Source organism: Dendrobates tinctorius, unplaced genomic scaffold (assembly GCF_039654945.1).
Source record: "Dendrobates tinctorius isolate UK_male_01 unplaced genomic scaffold, ASM3965494v1 ptg000083l, whole genome shotgun sequence".
In the NCBI taxonomy this organism is placed as follows: Eukaryota; Metazoa; Chordata; class Amphibia; order Anura; family Dendrobatidae; genus Dendrobates; species Dendrobates tinctorius.
In genome coordinates, this window is record NW_027361751.1 from 33,923,671 (window position 1) to 33,943,827 (window position 20,157).

The window sequence follows — 20,157 nt, forward strand, 5'->3', positions numbered from 1 at the left end:
CCGTCACTGGTGAATATCGGCGTGTAAGATTTTGCAATGACAAAACTTGTTCTGAAAGTTGAATCTACTAGATTAGGGGAATAGCTATGATACGGCAGAGATAGAAGTCACACCTTCACATCAAGCCACATTCTTTGGGTCATGGGAGGTTATAACTACATTAAAGATGGCACATGGTACTGTACATATTTCACATTGGGGTCCAGCAGTTAAGGCCCACCATACACATTAGAGAGCTGTTGTCACGTCGCCGTCAGACTTGGGGACAGCTGTTCCTGCCTCGGCCACTTGGCGGCGCCGGACTGTCACGTCGCCGTCAGACTCAGGGACTACTGTTCCAGCCTCGGCCACTGGGAGGTGCCGGACTGTCACATCACCCTCAGACTCAGGGACTGCTGTTCTGGCCTCGGCCACTGAGAGGCGCCGGACTGTCATGTTGCCGTCAGCCTCTGGGATGGCTGTTCATGTCTTGGCCACTGGGAGGCGCCGTGGTTCACCCGTGGGTGATGGTGGTGGCAGAGAAGGGGCTCCTGTGCAGGCATCTGGTGGGCGCAGGCTCCGCTCCTCTGTCAGTCATGAAGTGGTTGGTGCATCGCCATCTGGCCTGGTTCTGGGGGCGGTCCAAATGAGGTCATCAGACTGTGAGACCGTGAGGGATAGCCTTATCCTTCAAATACCTTCGGGCCTGTCTTGCAGGCCACCAGGTATAGTCTTGGTTTCCCCAGTGTGCTAGTGTGTTATTTGCTATTGCTGACTCTGACCTTAGCCTGGATTTTGACTCTGCTACTGCCTGCCGATTTTGTACCTCTGTTGCCCTCCTGGTTTAAGACTCTGACCTTGGCCTGGATTTTGACTCTGCTACTGTCTGCCGATTTTGTACCTCTGCTGCCCTCCCGGTTAATGACTCTGACCTTGGCCTGGATTTCGACTCTGCTTTAGCCTGCCGATTTTGTACTTCTACCGCCCGCCTGGTTTAGACTACGCTTTCGGTCCCGTTAATTTATCCCTTTCTGGCGACCGTCCTGCTCTGGTCCGCTGCTCTTATACAGACAGCTACCTCCTGGGCTCTGCTGTAATTCCAGATCCCTGTATAGGGGTAAAGGGTCTCAGGGTTGCTCGGGGTGCTGTCTCAATTGCAGTCCAGACTCGCACCAGATGGACATCAGAGCTGTTGGTCAAACGAAAATCATGTCCCCCAAATCCCCTATTCACAGGAATGTTTGGTTTGGCTGGGCGTTCCTGTGTTCTCTATGAGAGATCCACTGTCAGAATCATCTGTCAGCTCCTTATCTCCCAGCAGAACAAAATGATTGGCCATTTGATATTAGAAATTAGCAAACTTTTTAAGGTTCATGTTCGGCAAAATTTCCTAGGAAATTAAATTTGCCTTTAATTGATAAAGCCTTCAGTGCCCCTGAAAAACATGTATGACACTATTCTCTATTCTTCACACTAATCTTCTTCACTGTTGTGCTGTCACACACTAGCTGAACAGTTTCTTCATTGTTTTATGGGCTTTCTCTCCTTATCTTTATGGCTAATCTTTGAGCTATGACTTCATCTCACTGTCCAGATTCACCACAAAATGACTGCTGGATGTTCTGCTTCTGATTTTATACAGGATTTCATAGGAAAGGCAGTATGAAGAGCCCACCTAAGGTTATGTGATTCTTCTCTGGCTGAATGAAGTTTCTGCAAGGTGTAAAACCACGGCATCTACTTCTATCAATTCTAGAGCAGCGAATAGCAAATTGTTCAAATTCATCAGGTTCATCAAAAGAAGAAAAAAAAATGACATTTCATTTGCATCTTTTGAAAATAAAACAAGCCAGGTTTGTTTTCAAATTCAAGTTTTTTATTTTTGTATTTAGAAAGTACAAGAAAATACAATACAAATAGTACAGGTGGTAAAATACAACTATAAATCTATGCGTAACTACAGTACATTGGGAGGATTTTCCATCAATATCCCAATCAAGCATAACAAGCCAGAATTTTCTCTGCCCTGGAATCATCTCTTTGCGGAAGTGTTGAGATGCTCCCATACATATTAGACTGTCCGCCAATCATGACAGTCAAATGTGTTTGAGGTCCAACTCCTTGACAAATCAGGGCTAAATGGATCTTATTTTTCAAAAGTTGCCCATTGCATCCATTGAGCGCTCAGGTTACATTTCTTGCACTTTCCTAAACAGAGGCCGTCTGAGCGAATTGGTTATTATGAGAAATGAGTATATTTCCTGTTCATATTATTTGATAAATATGGCTCCATATTATTTTGGAAAGTTGGCTGAAAGCCTGCCCCATAACTTTCATTTTTCTATTTCACATGGTATATTGTTTCATTGTTACTAAATCTGCCCAATTGCATTGTTAGGATTCTGCCTGGAACTCCCCTTTTAAAAAGTGCTAAAATACACCGAAAAGAATGAACACAATGTACAGCAATCTCAAAAGGACTTTCTGTACATAGAGTTGTGTAAAAAAGTGTTTGCCCCTTCCTGATTTCCTATACATTTGCATGTTTGTTACACTTTAAATTTGTTTGGTGATCTGAATCATTTAATATTAGACAACGATATCACAAGTAGTCACAAAATACAGTTTTTGAATGAAGGTCTTTAAAATTCATGGAAAAAGAAATCAAAACCTACAGGGTCCTTTGTGAAAAAGTGATAGTCTCCTCCCCGTCCCTTAAAACATAAATTAAATCTGGTTTATCACATATATGGGAATCTGAGTTCAATTTACCTAGCCACATCCAGGCCTGATTACTGTCACACCTGTTTGTAATAAAGAAATCACTTAAACAGGACCTGCCTGGCAAAGTGAAGTAGAGCAAAAGATCCTTAAAAGCTAAACATCATGGCACGATCCGAAGAAATTCTGGAACAAGTGAAAAACAAAGTAAATGAGATCTATCAGTTTGGAAAAGGTTAAAGTAATTTCTAAGGCTTTGGGACTCCAGTGAACCACAGTGAGAACCATTATCCACAAATGACAAAAACGTGGAATAGTGAAGAACCTTCCCAGGAGTGGCCTGCCTGCCGACCAAAATTATCCCAAGTGCACAGTGACGACTCATTGAGGAGATTACAAAAAATCCCACAACAACATCCAAACAACTGCAGGTCTAACTTGCCTTAGTTAAGGTCCGTGTTCATGACTCCACCTTAAGAAAGAGACTGGGCAAAAATGGCCTGCATGGCAGAGTTCCAAGGCGAAAATCACTGCTGAGCAATAATAAAATAAAGGCTTGTCTCAGTTTTGCCAGAAAACATCTTGATAATCCCCAAGACTTTTTGAGAGAATACTCTGTGGACTCAGGAGACAAAAGTTGAAATTTTTGGAAGGCGCATGTCCCATTACAACTGGTGTAGCAGTAACAAAGTATTTCAGAAAAAGAACATCATACCAACATTAAAATATGGTAATGGTAGTGTGATGATCTGCAGCTGTTTTGCTGCTTTAGGACCTGGAAGACTTGCTGTGTTAAATGGAACTATGAATTCTGCCGTCTACCAAAAGTGCAAGCAAGTCCACCTCTGAATGGCTTAAGAAAAACAAAATTAAGACTTTTTGAAGTGGCCTAATCAAAGTTCTGACCTTAATCTGATTTGGATGCTGTGGCATGACCTTAAATTGCGGTTCATGCTCGGAGACTCTCCAGTGTGGCCGAATTCTAACAATTCTGCAAAGATGAGTGGGCCAAAATTCCTCCAGAGAATTGTAAAAGACTTATTGCCAGTCATCGCAAATGCTTGATTGCAGTTGTTGCTGCTAAGGTGACCCAACAATTTATTAGGGTCAGGACGCGGTCACTTTTTTACACAAAAATGTAGGTTTTGACCTACATTTAAAAAATACATTTTGTGTTTACTTGTGCTATCTTTGTCTAATATTAAAATTTTTGTTTGGTGATCTGAAACATTTAAGTGTGAAAAACATGCAAAAGAATAGAAAACCAGGAAGGGGGCATACACTTTCACACAACTGTTCTGACTTTTTACTGCTTCAGACTTCCACAGTTCCATAGCAGTTTAGAGAAGTGATCTGATCATTGACTTATGGTTGGAAATCACTCACAAATAATACATACAATGTAAAAAATATGTGCCTGTAGCATAGACATCAGAAAAAAAGTCTAAAAAGATGCTTCAGGTAAAACGCGTAAGCCTCTTTTGTAGGAAAAACTCGGCATCTAAAAGACACCGTGTCCACATACAGTATCCTTAAGTAGAAAATCATGTTCTGTAACATAGGTACGATCTGCCACTGAAATAAATGGAAACACTGGAAATTTTATGTAGAAGACGAGTACTGGCTGTATGTCTACGAAGGAACCTCGGCAGTAAATACATGACATAAGTGGAATTCTACAGTGGATGCATGACAACAGGACACTGCATTTACTTCAGAAGCGTTAGCAGATACCTCAGAAAGACCATTGTTACACAGATTTAATGAGTTAAGTTTTATTCATCAGCGCATCATATTGACAGTGCTGGATTGGGGTTCTGGAAACCACCCTTCATCTATAAACAACATGAAGACATGAGCTTTTTTTGCATTGATCTTTGTTATTACACAAGGGACCTGTCATCAATTAGGTCCAATATATTATTTGTGTTTAGAGATTAGCAAATCAATTCACTGCTGGTCGAGCGTCCATATTTCGTGGTCGCTGGTCAGGAGCCCTGAGAAACTCCACCTACATGACCACATCTGAAGCTGCTCTTTGGATTAGTTGATCTCTTGCGGAAAGAAGCATACGCGACTTCACACTAGTCTCCTATCCAGCGACCATAGAATACTGATCTGGTTACTGGACCAGGGTCCTTCAAATGTACTCGCTCATCTCTAGGATTGAGTATGCGTTATACATGCTGATGATCTGAGTAACGACCAGCCAAGAAATACTGTATATCCTAATTGTTTTGTGAATTCTTGTTGAAGTGCATGCACCGTTTTCTTTGCTGCCTGGTTTAACATTTTAATAGGATTTTCACTTTATTGTTTAATTTAAAATGAGAACCTCCTCCAATTAGAGCTGCTCCACCAATTCGGGAACATTTTTTTTCTTCTGTCCTCACCTATGTTCCCAGGTAATAATGATGCAAATTTTCTCTTCAGCCAATTAATCGTGTACCACATAACTTTGCTTATTCTCCTCTGATGCTGGCCAATAAAGGCACGTTCACGCCCACAGAAGTTCTGTGGTATACGCCTAGTTGGTTGAAGGAAAATTTGCATCTTTACTACCAGTGAGCATAACTTTGGAATGGAAAGGCACAGAAGAAAAGGAAAATTGTTCCCGAATCACCAATTTTAGGATGTGCCCCCCAAAAAACTATTTATATGTGCATGTAGCTCTTTCAAAAGCAAGTCCCGCAATACCTTTACATGACCAGTCTCTTCTTCCATTACTGAGAAATCAGCATTTGAATTGACATGCTAATGAGGCTGAAGGACTATGGTAGATCTGAAAACTCTGTCACACCAGTTCTATTCCCTGTCCACCACTCGCTTCTCCCGCTTGACTGATGCCTCACTTTCCATGAAGTCCCACAGCATAAAAACTGTAAGTCAAGCAGGAGGAGGGATGGGTGAGAAATAGAGCTAGAGTGACAAAGGGCTAAGATCTACAAATAGCTCTTCAGCCTCATTTTCTAGCAATTCAAATACTGATTTCTCAATAATGGAGGAAGGGACTGGCCATGTAAAGTAATTGTTACTGAACTTGTCTTTGAAAGAGGTACATGCAAATAGTTTGGGGTGAAATTCTGCTGATAGATTGCTATTAAGTCATATAATGGTTTGTCGCGCTAGTCCATTATTGGAGCTGGTAATTGTCTGGAATTAAAAATCTAGTAGGAGTGAATACCTAATGGGAAAATATAATAAATGCAATCCTGAATGGTAAACCACCGTCCCAAAAAAAACTAGAGTGAAATTAAAATTAAAATATGGCATTCGAATCAGAATTCAAATCCAAAATGAACACTGGTATACCTCTTCACAATTGCATGAGTTGTATATCAATTGTGGATGATTATAATACAGAGGCAGCAGGTAGGATAATCAATACAGCCTGTATGGCATGTAACCTACCCTGCTGTTGCACCGTTCCGGTGTGATGCCGTGAAGCCTTGTGAGTGCTGTTCTGTTGCCGCGGTCCGAAAAGGCAGAGTTCAGCTCTGTTGCGGTGTGATTAAGGGTAGGCACGTGTAGAGCCAGGGGCACTCCGGCCGGTAGCATCCTTGGTTAACTGACAAGAAGAAAATGGGCGACGATGCTTGGAGACAGCATGTGACGTCACAAATGTGTACGGAGTGTCCAGAAGACCAAAAGGCAAACTGACGCGTTTCGGGGAATACACGGTTTCCCCTATCCTCAGGGTGTCTGTGCAATGTGGTGGATCAAGGGAGGATTCAATCACATGCATGGGAGAGGGAGAAAAAAGAAACAGCGTATGAGCCTATAAATCACTGTCCTGTGCTTCCTTGCATCTCCAGAAGTGGTAACTTCCAGTTATCATTTATTTTTATATTTCTAGGAAGAAAAGTAGAGGAAAGGGACTGCGTAGAGTCAGGAGTAAAGATGCTCCAAAATTGTTATTTCCTAAAGAATGTACACATTTCCTTACACACACGTCAGGAGAGCTAAAAAATGCACTTTGGGGACCTGTTTGTGTGCAAATGCCTTGTGTATGAGCAGTAAAGGCAGGTATAGTTCTTTTTGGGGGCCTGCCTTGTGTATAAGCAGTAAGGCAGGTACTGTGCTCTTTGTGGGCTTGTTTGTGTGCAAAAGCCTTGTGCATGAGCAGTAAGGCAGGTGTATTGTGCTCTTTGTGGGCCTGCCTTGCGTAGGAGCAGTAAGGCAGGTACTGTGCTCTTTGTGGGCCTAATTGTGTGCAGAAACCTTGTTTTTGAGCAGTAAGGCAGTTATGGTGTTCTTCGGGGGCTGCCTTGTGTAGGAGCAGAAAGGCAGATATACTGTGTTTGTGTAGGGAGGAGGACCCCCACAGAGTGTCCGGGCCGGAACCAAGGGGACCGCCATCTGAGTTCCTAAGGAAACAGTACCCGGGGAACAGAGGAGGAGAGTGGACTGTTGAGAGTGACAGGACAGCAAGGGGAGTGGCGAGTATAAAAGGGACAGGGAGCGCGCAGAGGAGTCAGTTGGTGATACGTCAGACACGGAGCAGGAGAACGGGAAGGACACTGACAGTTGAGAGAAGAGACCAGCAGCAGAGGTTAGATACGCAGTGGCCCTCAGGAAAGAGGCGCCGAGCTTACCGACAGGGGACCCAATCCCGGGTTACGATCTGCCCCCAGTCATCCTCGGCTGTTACCGCTGAGCTCGAGCCCTCCGCGGCCTGTCCGCTCCCTCTCTCGGCTGCTGCCATCCCCCTTCAGCCCGCGGTTGTGGCCTGCCCGCTGCCACCCGCAGACGCTGCCGTTTCACTTCAGCCCGTGGTGTCGGCCTGTCTATCACCGCTCACAGCTTCCTTCACCCCGCTGCAGTCGGCAGTTGGGGCCTGTTCCTCATCAACAGAGACAATCTGCACACAGCCCCAGGCTGTGCGCGTGGCCAGTAAACCGCCACTCTTGAGCACTGCGACACAACCCTGCTTGGGCACAGGAGTCCCATTGAACTCGCTAACCAGCACAACCCCGCTGTTACAACAGGGGGTTACTTCATCTCAGGACTCCATCAGGGCCTGTTGTGCCCCAACTCCTCCTGGGCGCTGGAACACCCGAAGACTACTCCAAATCTTCAGCAGCTGGGCCCAGCGGCTGCGACGCCAAGGCAGTCTCATCAAAGACGCCAAAGCAGCCTTATCAAAGACGCCAAAGCAGCTTCATCAGCAACACAGCTTCCACAGAGACGCCGAGGGACGTCAGGACAGATAAGTGACATTATAGAGTATAAGGACCCGTAGACGGCCATACCGTGGCCCCATAGTAACTGGCATCGGCCGGGTTAGTCGTGTTCTTTTCAAATAGTGTTTGGTTGTACTGAGTCCCTGCGAGGACAACTGTTGTTATCCCTTTTTGGTTGCTTAGTATAGCCCTAGCGGCTTCAAATGATAAAAGTTTGCTTTTCAAAGTTCAACCAGTCTCGCGTCTCGTCACTGCATCCTGCGAATCTGCTGTTACCTACATTTTTGTGCAGAAGGCTTGTGTATGTGCAATAAGGCAGGTATAGTGAACAGCCCGGGTAAGTTCTTGTGATACAAATGTACAAAGCCCTTCAGTTGTTGGTTTTGGTACTTATCTACCTCCAGTTTTTGTTTTTGGTTCAAATTTCAAGGCATTTTGAAGCAAAGCTCAGGTTACTTAGATTACGCACATTTCTAAGAGAATCTGATGTAAAATTTGCTGGACTGCAGAGATTTTACTAGTGCAATTCAACTTCTTGTTCACTTTGGATGTTGAATCCAGTAAGAATAAAGCTAAATCTCTTATGCTTACTAACTCCAATGTAGCCATTCAATTAAATCCAACGGTCTGGTCTACCTTCCTGGGAATATTCATCCTGGTAGTATTGGTGTTTTTAAGACGTGTAGGGGGAGTCAGGGCCGTAATAGTGACCTGCAACAATGGTTGCTTAGGCGCACCCTGGCCTCCTGCCACATGCATGCAATGTCCCCTTTGCAGCGTGCCTTCTGTGCCATCAGGGTCCTCTCTGATCTGAGAGGACACCCCTTTTTGTTTCGTACAAAAGGAGACAGAGTCCAGTTTCAACTTGTAACAGACAAGTTTACTTTAATCTTTTTGCAGTACATCCAGTTCATTTAAAGCAACTTCACAGGGAACATCACAGTACACATCTTGGTCTATTCCTGTGCTTTTCCCTATTTCTTCTAGAATGCCCCCGGGTCGTGCCATTTCGTCCGGTGCCACAGCGTTCCTTCGACTGTCCAGCTTTGCTACTTTTAGGAGTTCCCCTGTCCGTTTCGCCCCACACATAAGGGCATCTGCCCACATAGTAAGCTGCCACATCTTGGCGCTGCCTTGCATTCCACTGCTACTGAATTCTCAGTACCTAAGCTCTGGATGACTGGGCTCTATCTAAAACGTTGCGGGGTTCCTGTGCTGTCTCGGGCTCTAAAGCCCTACAGGACTGTCTGGGCTACCTTTCCCTACTGCCTACAATCAGAAAATACTTCTGGCTTACCCACAGTAGGCCCCTCCTATGTTATCTATTTAAACCAATGTATCCCCATCTAGTGGACTAACTAAGAACTGAACAGTCATCTACATATGACAGCAATTCATTATGAAACATTAATTACACAGTAAAACATGAATCAACAATTTACCGGGACAAGTGTGGGGAATAATACCACCCTTGTAATAGTTTACACATGCACAAAACCATGACAAACTATAGGGTTCATCCTGCATGTTATTCCATTATGCTCTGCCTTAAACTTATGATGCTTCAGCATTGCATAGACTGCTATAGCTAGCACTGCACTGTTGAGAGAGGCAGATGAGAAACTACTCGGCACATGAACACCAGGATATGAATTGTATACTTGCGGCCAGTGTTGCACACTGTCATGACTTGGCTACCTGCAGTGTTTTGGAAACACTGTTATGAATGAGTCATCAGAGGAGGAAAAAACAAAAACACAAGCTAAGTCCAGAAAACCGGAGAGGTTGGTAGCTAGCGGATTGCAGACCCCTGATCCTATTCACCACAACTAACAGTAGCCGTGGGGGGTTCCTACGGTGCCCTAGACCCCTCGTCACAGCCGGAGAGCTAAATAAGCCTAAAGAAAGAAAGGGGAAATCTAAACTGCCCCAGAGCAGACCCCAAAGCAATAGACCGCCCCCAACATGTATTGTCGGTGAAAAACAGATGAAAACACAAACACAGACAGAAAGACAGGTTGAGAAAATGATGTGGCCCAACTAACAGAAAAGATGCTGCCTGCAATCACGTAAAAAACCCTGCCAAAAATAATGTCCAACACGTCTGATAGAAAAGGCCCTGAAGTCACTAGACTTCAAAATCACTATATCAGCACTCAGGTATATTCTGAAGACAGAGCAAAGAGATCAACTGATCAGAGACAAAAATGGAGTTCAGCCCGTCCCAACCAGGGCAGGCTGAAAACAAACACTAAGTAAACAGACAAAATCTCATGGAAAATTAGCAGAGCAAAAACTTTGCTTTTAGTAGACAGGAACTAAACTGGATGCCAGAGCTCAGAGCAGAAAGGATCACCAGCAAACCCTGCAGGGCGTCGGCTGCCTTATATCCACTCAGAAATTCCGGATGTCCAATCACACTCCACCTGTTCAGATGACAGGTTCTTCCCATCCAGATCAATTTCACTACCTCCTTTCACCAGCAGAGGGAGTTCATCAAACATCAGAGGTGAATGAGAAAATGAACTCCTAACAGTACCTCCCCCTTGAGGAGGGGTCACCGAACCCTCATCCACGCCACCAGGGTGATCAGGATGGGCCCGATGAAAAGCATGAACCAATCTTTCGGCATGAATATCGGATGCAGAGACCCAAGAATTATCCTCCTGGCCATAACCCTTCCATTTAATCAAATACTGGAGTCTCCGTCTAGCCAGACGAGAGTCCAGTATCTTCTCAACCTCATATTCCACATTACCTTCAACCAATACAGGGTCAGGAGGTGCCACCACAGGAACTACTGGCTCAACAAACCTCTTTAACAGAGACTTATGAAACACGTTATGGATCTTGAATGTAACAGGAAGAGCCAATCGAAACATGACTGGATTAAGAATCTCCAAAATCTTGTAAGGTCCAATAAATCTAGGTTTTAACTTTGGAGAAGCCACCTTCATAGAGATATTCTTTGATGACAACCAAACCATATCACCCACCTTAAACCGGGGACCAATGGTCCTATGCCGGTTGGAAAACCGCTGGGCCTTTTCCTGGGAGAGAGACAACTTATCCACCACTTGGTCCCAGATCTGGTGCATTCTCTCCACCACAGTGTCAACACCTGGGCAGGCAGAAGACTCCACCTGCCCTGAAGAGAATCGAGGATGAAACCCAAAGTTACAAAAAAAAGGTGACATCAAAGTGGCAGAACTAGCTCTATTATTTAAAGCAAATTCGGCCAAGGACAAAAATGGAGTTCAGCCCGTCCCAACCAGGGCAGGCTGAAAACAAACACTAAGTAAACAGACAAAATCTCATGGAAAAATAACAGAGCAAAAACTTAGCTTTTAGTAGACAGGAACTAAACTGGATGCCAGAGCTCGGAGCAGAAAGGATCACCAACAAACCCTGCAGGGCGTCGGCTGCCTTATATCCACTCAGAAATTCCGGATGTCCAATCACACTCCACCTGTTCAGATGACAGGTTCATCCCATCCAGATCAATTTCACTACCGCCTTTCACCAGCAGAGGGAGTTCATCAGACATCAGAGGTGAAGGAGAAAATGAACTCATAACACACTGCACCAATTTAGTTTTAGCTTGGGAAATCCCTATAAAGGGAATCTGTCAGTAGGATTTCACCCCTCCAAATATTTATATGCACATGTAGCTCTTTCAAAGACATGTCTAGCAATATCTTTACATGGCCAGTCCTTTCCTCCTTTACTGAGAAATCAGAGTTTGCATTGATATTCAAATAAGGCTTAAGAGCTATTTGTACATCTGAACCTCAGTCACTCCAGCTCTATTCCCTGCCAAGCACCACCTCCTGCTTGACTGATGTGACACCGGTGTGTTTGTACCTTGTTTCTCCAGCGTTACTCTGCATGTCTCTGCTTTAACTCTTTGCTTCTTTCCTCCTAATTAGCTGGGATACTGTTGTCTGTTACCTGTGTGGATACTGCTCAGTTCCCTGCTCTGCTGCATATCCGTACATGTGTTGTGATGTCTTCGCTGCGCTGCATGACCATCCGCATGTGTGGTCCCTGGCTGCCGCTGTGGAAGTTATCCGCGGGTTGCAAGGTCCTCTGCAGCTGGTGCATGACTTTCCACGTGTGTCCAGGCTTGCAGCCACTGCCAGGTGCCTTAAGCCTCAGTTCCTGTGCTGATTGTGCTGTAATTGTTTCTGTCTGTGCTTAAGGTGCATGTGGCCACACCTTTCCTGCTTTTATTAGGGTTAGTGTGTGCACTTAAATTGCTGTCCCCAGCCTATTGCTGAGGGGCAGCTTCTATATAAAGTTGCTCTTTCCTGTTGGGCGTTGCCAGAGCTTCGCATTAAGTTACTGAACCATGTGTATTTTGTGTTTGTCCTGTTCTGCCTGTGGTCAGTTCTATGAATGCTGATGTCCTTTGTTCCTGGACCTGTCCTGTCTATCTGTTGGTACCAAAGTCTTTGTCCTGATTCCTGCTGTGTTATGTTCCTGAAGTCCCTCTGTGTCTGGAACCATGTACCCAGTGACTGTGAGTCTCCTGTAACTGGTGTCCTGTGAACAAACCTGGTTTCATTTTCTGAAGTTGGAGTCTGGTGTTTTTGCTGAGCGTCTACTACGCTATGCTCAGCTTGTTATGCGGCTCTAGCTCCGTCCGTCTCCGGTCCAATCCATCTGTGCCTGAACCATCCCGCTTGAGTTCCTTCCTAGGTCCCATGTCCGGAACCTGACGACCGCAGTCTGGAGCCTGACGTCCACCGCCTGGTGCCTGGAGATCTTGTCCGATGTCTGGAGTCTGGCGTCCTCTGTCTGGTGCCTGGAGCTTGACGATCGCTGACTGGTGCCTGAAGGTCGTGTCTCATGTCAGGAACCTGACAACTGCTTCCCTATGTCCTGCCGGTGTCCTGATGTCCTATCTGTGTCATGATGTCCAACCTGTGTCCAAATGTCCAGTCCGTGGTCCAGCCTATGTTCCAGAGTTTGTCCCGCCTGTGTTATTGAATGGACTCCTCTTTTGTGTTCCTGGGGAGTCTCCAGCCTTGTTCCTCGGTGACGGCTCTCTCTGGATCTGACCAGCCAATGACCTGTACTGCCACGCCGGTGTTCCTGGTCCTGTGCTGTCTGTGTCTCAGCCGATGACCTGAGTTGCCACGCCGGTGTCCCTGGATCTGTGCCGTCCGTGTCTCTGTCGATGACGTGAGCTGCCACGCTGATGTTCTTGGTCCTGTGCCGTCCGTGTCCCAGCCGATGACCTGAGCTGCCACACCAGTGTTTCTTGATCTGTGCTGCCTTTGTCCTGATGTTCTGCCTGTGTCCCGATGTTTCGCCGCTTCCCTGAGGTCCACCCTGTGATGTCGTCTGTCCAAGGTTGGTGTCTCATTTGCTCCTGCTGAGCCTGTGCTACGCCTGAGAGAGAGGTCCTCCTAGTATGCCCTTGCCAGATGATCCTGGACTGCATCTACCCGTGATGACCTCCTGCCTTCGTCTGTTAACCTGAGACGTGTACCCTTCCCTGATGTGCGGAATCGGGAGCCTGGCTTTATGTTCTGTTTATGTACTGTAACTTTGTTTTAGTAAACTTTGTTTCTTCATACCTGAAGTTGTGTGGTGTCAATCTAGTCCTGCATGTCACCATCTTGTCCACATGCTCAGCTGCCACAGACCCTGCTCGCTGCCCTTCCCTAGTCTGGGTAACTCCAGGTCCCCCTCTGTGGTCTAGTGGGTTCACATTACGTTATCACCTGGGATGATCGCACCACGTCGTCATGGTCTGGCGACATGGAGGCATTGGCTGGGTCACGTCTGCAGCCATAACAAGTGACAGCCACTGCGCTGTGTGACTTCAGGCAAAAGAATCGTCAGCCAAGGAGGAGGATATGAAGCTGGGTGGGAGTAGATCTGGAGTGACAGAAGCTTTAGATCTACCATAGTCCTTCAGCTCATTTGAATACTAATTCAAACACTGAATCCTTAGTAATAGATTGGCCTTGTAAAAATATTGCTGGACTAGTCTTTGAAAACGCAACATGTGTTTATAAATCATTTGGAAGGCAAAATCCTGCTGACAAATTCACTTTTAAAGCGAACCTGTCAGCAGGTCGCTGGTGAGATCTGCCTGTGTGGCAGCTCACTAGCGACCACTTAGCGATGCACCAGCGATCCTGACCGCGTCATATCGCTGGTCGGGATCGCTGGTGCATCGCTAAGTGTGACAGTACCTTTAGCTTTCTGCTCTAAGCCAGAGAAACGAAGAAGAGACCTGCCCACAGGTCACCTTGCCACAAACATGTTCCTCATCATAGAGACAGACTGTTTGTGCTTTGGGGTGGCCTCTGGGCAGAGCAGGAAGATAAGACTCTGCCTACAGTCCAGCCCCGGAGAACGAGCATCTCATTAACTTAAAATTTCTATCACTGATTACACAAGAATCACAAAATGGATTTCTTCACCTCAGGTATCATTTTATTCAGTTTAACAACGCCAACCTGACAGTATCTGTAGTTTATGTAGATAAATCCTGCTGACAGGATCGCTTTAACGTAAGTGGAAAATAATTTATCTGATGCCAATAACAAAGTGTTACAATACACCAATCTAAACAGTTTAAATATGTTGAAGATTACTATAGTTTATTAACATATGTTGAAGATTACTATAGTTTATTAACATATGTCCATATTTTAAATTGCCTTGTAAGAGACTAACATAAACCAGCTCTGAGTTCTGTGCAAGCAGTCACCGCACAGAGATAGAAGCGGTTACATCAATAGACATAATTTGTAATGTGAAAGTTTGTCTTTTGTAATGGTGCAATAAAAGTGTTTGCCTACCAGGGTTATCATAAATAATGTTCCCTTTTCATTGTCCTTAAAAACCTGTAGAATCCGGAGCATGCAGAAGCTAACCTCACACAGAAATTAATGAGATATTGTGAAAACGCAGTTAAGTCAAATAGCTATTAGTAATGCTTATTTGATTGCAAGTCTTAATATTTGCTTTTTGTAGGACATTTGTTAGTCAAGATAATTACAGTAAATAGGGATAGACAAAGTCTCTGTAAAGAACCATATATAGTACAGCAGCTGTTCTGCGCTCAATAAGGCGCTGGTTACATGTTGCATAATCATTAGATCTATTGAACAGCTGAGATTTATCCTATTCATGCAAATCATTATCTATCACAGATCTACATACCACACTCCCCTTATGTCATGTTAAAGGGTTATTCTTATGTTCTTTAGCTAAAATTGCAATGTGCTTGTAAAATCTAGGAACAATGCAATATACTAGTTATTAAAAATCATCTCTATTCTCAAAAACAGAGCAATTTTTAATTGGGTTGGTCTATAGCTTGTTGCCTAGTTTACCGAACACCGGTGCAGGATGTCAGAGGTGGCAGAAAATATGCAGTACATAGCTGCCTCCAAGTGTTGGACCTTATCCCTACCAGATTACGTGCCACTGCACTCCAATGATGCAGAGGCAAAGCTGATCTGCCTGCTGCATTAGAAAGTGCTCAGTTTTGGCCCAGTGGTGATCCTACTGTGTTTGCCCAAAAATAAAACAGGTTCTTTATATTATTTTTTGCTTCGAAAGATGGGGTTAGGGCTTATTTTCAGTGGATGTCTTATTTTTTTGCGTGAAAAACAATCCACATTTATTCTTGAACAAAAATATAATCGTGTCTTCACAGGCGCACACAGCACATACACATGTACATACACACACTGCACATACATACACATGTACATACACACACTGCACATACATATGTACATACATACACTGCACATACATACATATGTACATACACTCACACTCACACACTGCACATACATATGTACATACACTCACACTCACACACTGCACATACATACACATGTACATACACACACTGCACATACATACACATGTAATCACAAATATCGCCCAAAATTATTCACTTTCATCGCTTTTCCACAAGGTTTAATATACCATAATGCATAAATATCACTTTTATGGTGATCAAAGCGTGAAAAAATTGTACCAAAAGATGGTATATTGAATATAAAATAGTATCCTTTATTAGAAATATAATAAAACCTAATAACAAAGAAGGTGCAAGACAAAAAAGAAGGGACTACAATGCCTTGGGATATCCCACAAAACCAACCCACTGGCATGGAATATACAATAACTCATAAGCCATTGTCAAGTAATGAAGCAATATACTACCACACAGGAAAGGAACGTACACCCATAATCTGCTAAGGATAGACTGCCCCAATGAGCATATAACAATAATAACAAGAAAGGCTGGTATGAAACTTTATCCTATGTGAATAGATGTTAACTGTACAGTGTATAAGATGCTAAATGCAGATAAAACATGGCACTAAGGTATATAGCACATACATACACATGTACATAATGTACATACACACACTGCACATACATACACTGCACATACATATACACACACTGCACATACATATACATGTATATACATACACTGCACGTGCATACACATGTACATACACACACACTGCACATACATACACATGTACATACACACACACTATACACATGTAGATACACACACACTGCACATATATACACATGTACATACACACTGCACATACATACATATGTACACACACTGCACATCCATACACATGTGCATACACAAACTATACACACATACACATGTACGTACATACACACACACTGCACATACATACACATGTACATACACACACTGCACATACATATGTACATACACACACTGCACATGCATACACATGTACATACACACACACTGCACATATATACATATGTGCACACACTGCAATCCATACACATGTGCATACACAAACTGTACTCACACATGTACATACACACGCTGCACATACATATACATGTACGTACATACACGCACACCTGCACATACATACACATGTACATACATACACATGTACATACACACACACACACTACACATACATACACATGTACATACACACTGCACATACATACACACTGCACATACATACATATGTACACACACACACATGTACACACTGCACATACATACACATGTGCATACACAAACTATACACACATACACATGTACTTACACATGTACATACACACTGCACATGATACCAAAAAAAACAAGGTGTAAATCCCACATATATAAAAGTACAATACTTTATTAGAAAACGTAATACAATATCACAAACATGATTAAATACATAATACGAGGGAAAGGGTAAGCAAAAGAATACATCACTCTGGGTCTGGTACTGAGGATATATATAAAGAAGTGGGAGAGCGGCAAGTACTATAAATCAGTCATAATGACCATCAGAAACGTGCAAGAAAATCACTAATTGTATGTGACCAAAAAATAGTATTATATCAGACTAGTAATTACACACCCAGGTCATAAATAGACCAATACTGGGGATTTTATGTAGATTAACCTAATGGCTTGAAACAAGCCACTAGGAATAAACAATATCCAAATAAATTACAGGAAAAAGTCACAAGTATTAATAGTGCCACTCTTACCCTCTTCCCAGAATCCCAGGACACGCAGCCCCAACGCGCGTTTCGCGTTGGCTTCCTCGGGGGCTGTCAGACGCGCGTTGGGGCTGTGTGTCCTGGGATTCTGGGAAGAGGGTAAGTGTGGCACTATTAATACTTGTGACTTTTTCCTGCAATTTATTTGGAAATTGTTTATTCCTAGTGGCTTGTTTCAAGCCATTAGGTTAATCTACATAAAATTCCCAGTATTGGTCTATTTATGACCTGGGTGTGTAATTACTAGTCTGATATAATACTATTTTTTGGTCACATACAATTAGTGTTTTTCTTGCACTTTTCTGATGGTCATTATGACTGATTTATAGTACTTGCCTCTCTCCCACCTCTTTATATATATCCTCAGTACCAGACCCAGAGTGATGTATTCTTTTGCTTACCCTTTCCCTCGTATTATGTATTTAATCATGTTTGTGATATTGTATTACATTTTCTAATAAAGTATTGCACATATATATATAGGATTTACACCTTTTTTTTTTTTTTGGTATCATAGTATTTATGGGTGTCCCGATTGTCAGTTTTGGTCCTGTTTGGTTCTAGTGTATTTGACTCTGAGAATCAGTAATATGTCTACATAATGGAGTCTGTTCTAATTTGTTTATACACACTGCACATACATACACATGTACAAGCACACTGCATGTACATACACACACTGCACATATATACATATGCACATACACACACTGCACATACACACATGTACATACACACTGCACATACATACACATGTACATACACACTGCACATACATACACATGTACATACACACTGCACATACATACACATGTACATACACATGTACATACACACTGCACATACATACACATGTACATACACTGCACATACATACACATGTACATACACACACTGCACATACATACACATGCACATACACACATGTGCATACACACACTGCACATACACACATGTGCATACACACACTGCACATACACACGTGCATACACACACTGCACATACATACACATGTACATACACGCACTGCACATGCATACACATGTACATACACGCACTACACATGCATACACACACTGCACGTACATACACATGTGCATACACGCAATGCACATACAAACACATGTATATACACACACACTGCACATGCATACACATGTACTTACACACACTGCACATACATACACTGCACATACATACACATGTACATACACACACTGCCCATACGGTACTTGACAGCCTCAATCCTCTTCAACTCTTCTAGACTCCCGCAGTTAAAGGACTGTCATGTCACCATGGGTTTTTGTTTAGGAGACAGACATGGCACTTCTGGAAGATGGTGCACAAGTAGGATCCATTCCCATGAAGATATACATAAAACTTTGCATTCAGACATGATAAATGATAAGGATATTTTACTTGTGGTAATATCCAGATATAAGGAAGAGATGCTTTGGACTACAATTTGACATTAATCAGTCCGCTGGATAGAGGACACTGCTGATCTCTTCATTGCGCCATTTCAAGCAGCGTTCCTCTGTCCAGCCGACTGATGAAGGTCAAACTGTAGAAAAAACATCTCTTCCTTATATCTAGATATAAATTTTGTTATCATTTATCACGTCTGAGTGCCTAGTTTTAGGCTGTGTGCACACAGCGTTTTTTTAGCGGATTTGCCAATAAATCCGCTATAAAAACGCTAAAAATAAGCTTCCCATTCATTTCTATGCATTTTGCACTTTTTGTGCATATTGAGGCGTTTTTTACTGCGAAAAATCCCTTCGCAGTAAAAAAACGCAGCATGCTCATTAATTTTGCAGATTTTTCTGCATTTCTGGCTATGTCTATGGGTCAGGAAACGCGCGGAAAAAAAAAGCATAAAAAACGCGCGTTTTTGCGCAGAAACCGCGCGGAAAGCGCGCAGAAAAAAACGCGCAGTTTCTGGGAAGGGAGTCTGGTTTTTAAGCAGAAGTTTTCTGCTACGTGTGCACATAGCCTAACGTAGATCACCAAGGGTTTTTAAGCAATCTTAACCTTGGAATAGAAACATTTTGCCGCAGCTAACAATGAGTCTGTGACTTCTATGTTATACGTGGCAAAATAGCATTTATTTCCACTAAAAGCTTCCAATCTATATTGGTTACTATGCGGCTTCATACAGCCAGGAAGGTGCTATGAGCTGATAAAATCTTATTTTTTTATTGAAAATAGCTGACCACTTCAGAAAATATGGGCACATTATTCTCAAAGCGGCCGTACGAGCCTAATGCAGGTCTCCTTTTACTCTACATTATTTCAACACCTAATTGTATTTCCACTTTACGTTAAATTGAGGCTGATTACCGGCCACAATGACCTAGATACACTCAATTCTGTCATCTCTAAAAACATGAGTCCTATTGTGAGGTTGCTGTTTCAGAGATGCTCCATTCTGCCAATCTTTACCCACTTATAATTCCTCCCTATAAAAATGTAAAAGATGGGTTTCATTTGAAAGTGTTTTGTAAATATACAAGCAACTTTCCAATTTACATCTCATTAAAATTGTGCACCGTTCCTCATATAAAGAAGAAAACTGAAATAATTGTTGATAGCTCGTTGAGTTGGCTACCGACCACTGCTGCAGTCTAGTCGTGGTGGCCAAACAATCAGTGTAATCACTGCACTCAAGCTGGCTAGGATCGTCGGTGTGCACCGATACTGGCCAGCTGTAGTCCCA

At 43.3% G+C, this 20,157-nt stretch overlaps 1 protein-coding gene across 8 annotated transcripts in view; it reads left to right on the plus strand.

The window, feature by feature from the left end:
• LOC141097192 (3',5'-cyclic-AMP phosphodiesterase 4D) overlaps positions 1-20,157 on the plus strand; it is a 1,243,227-nt gene that overhangs the window by 717,598 nt on the left and 505,472 nt on the right. For 2 of the 8 annotated variants that reach the window (XM_073584288.1, XM_073584287.1), the window contains exon 2: positions 1,622-1,832. The exons of the other annotated variants lie outside the window; for them this stretch is intronic. In XM_073584288.1, coding sequence (XP_073440389.1) covers positions 1,684-1,832 — 149 coding nt within the window. In that variant the 5' untranslated portion in view covers positions 1,622-1,683. The remainder of the gene's footprint in view (positions 1-1,621; positions 1,833-20,157) is intronic. 8 annotated transcript variants of the gene reach the window in all.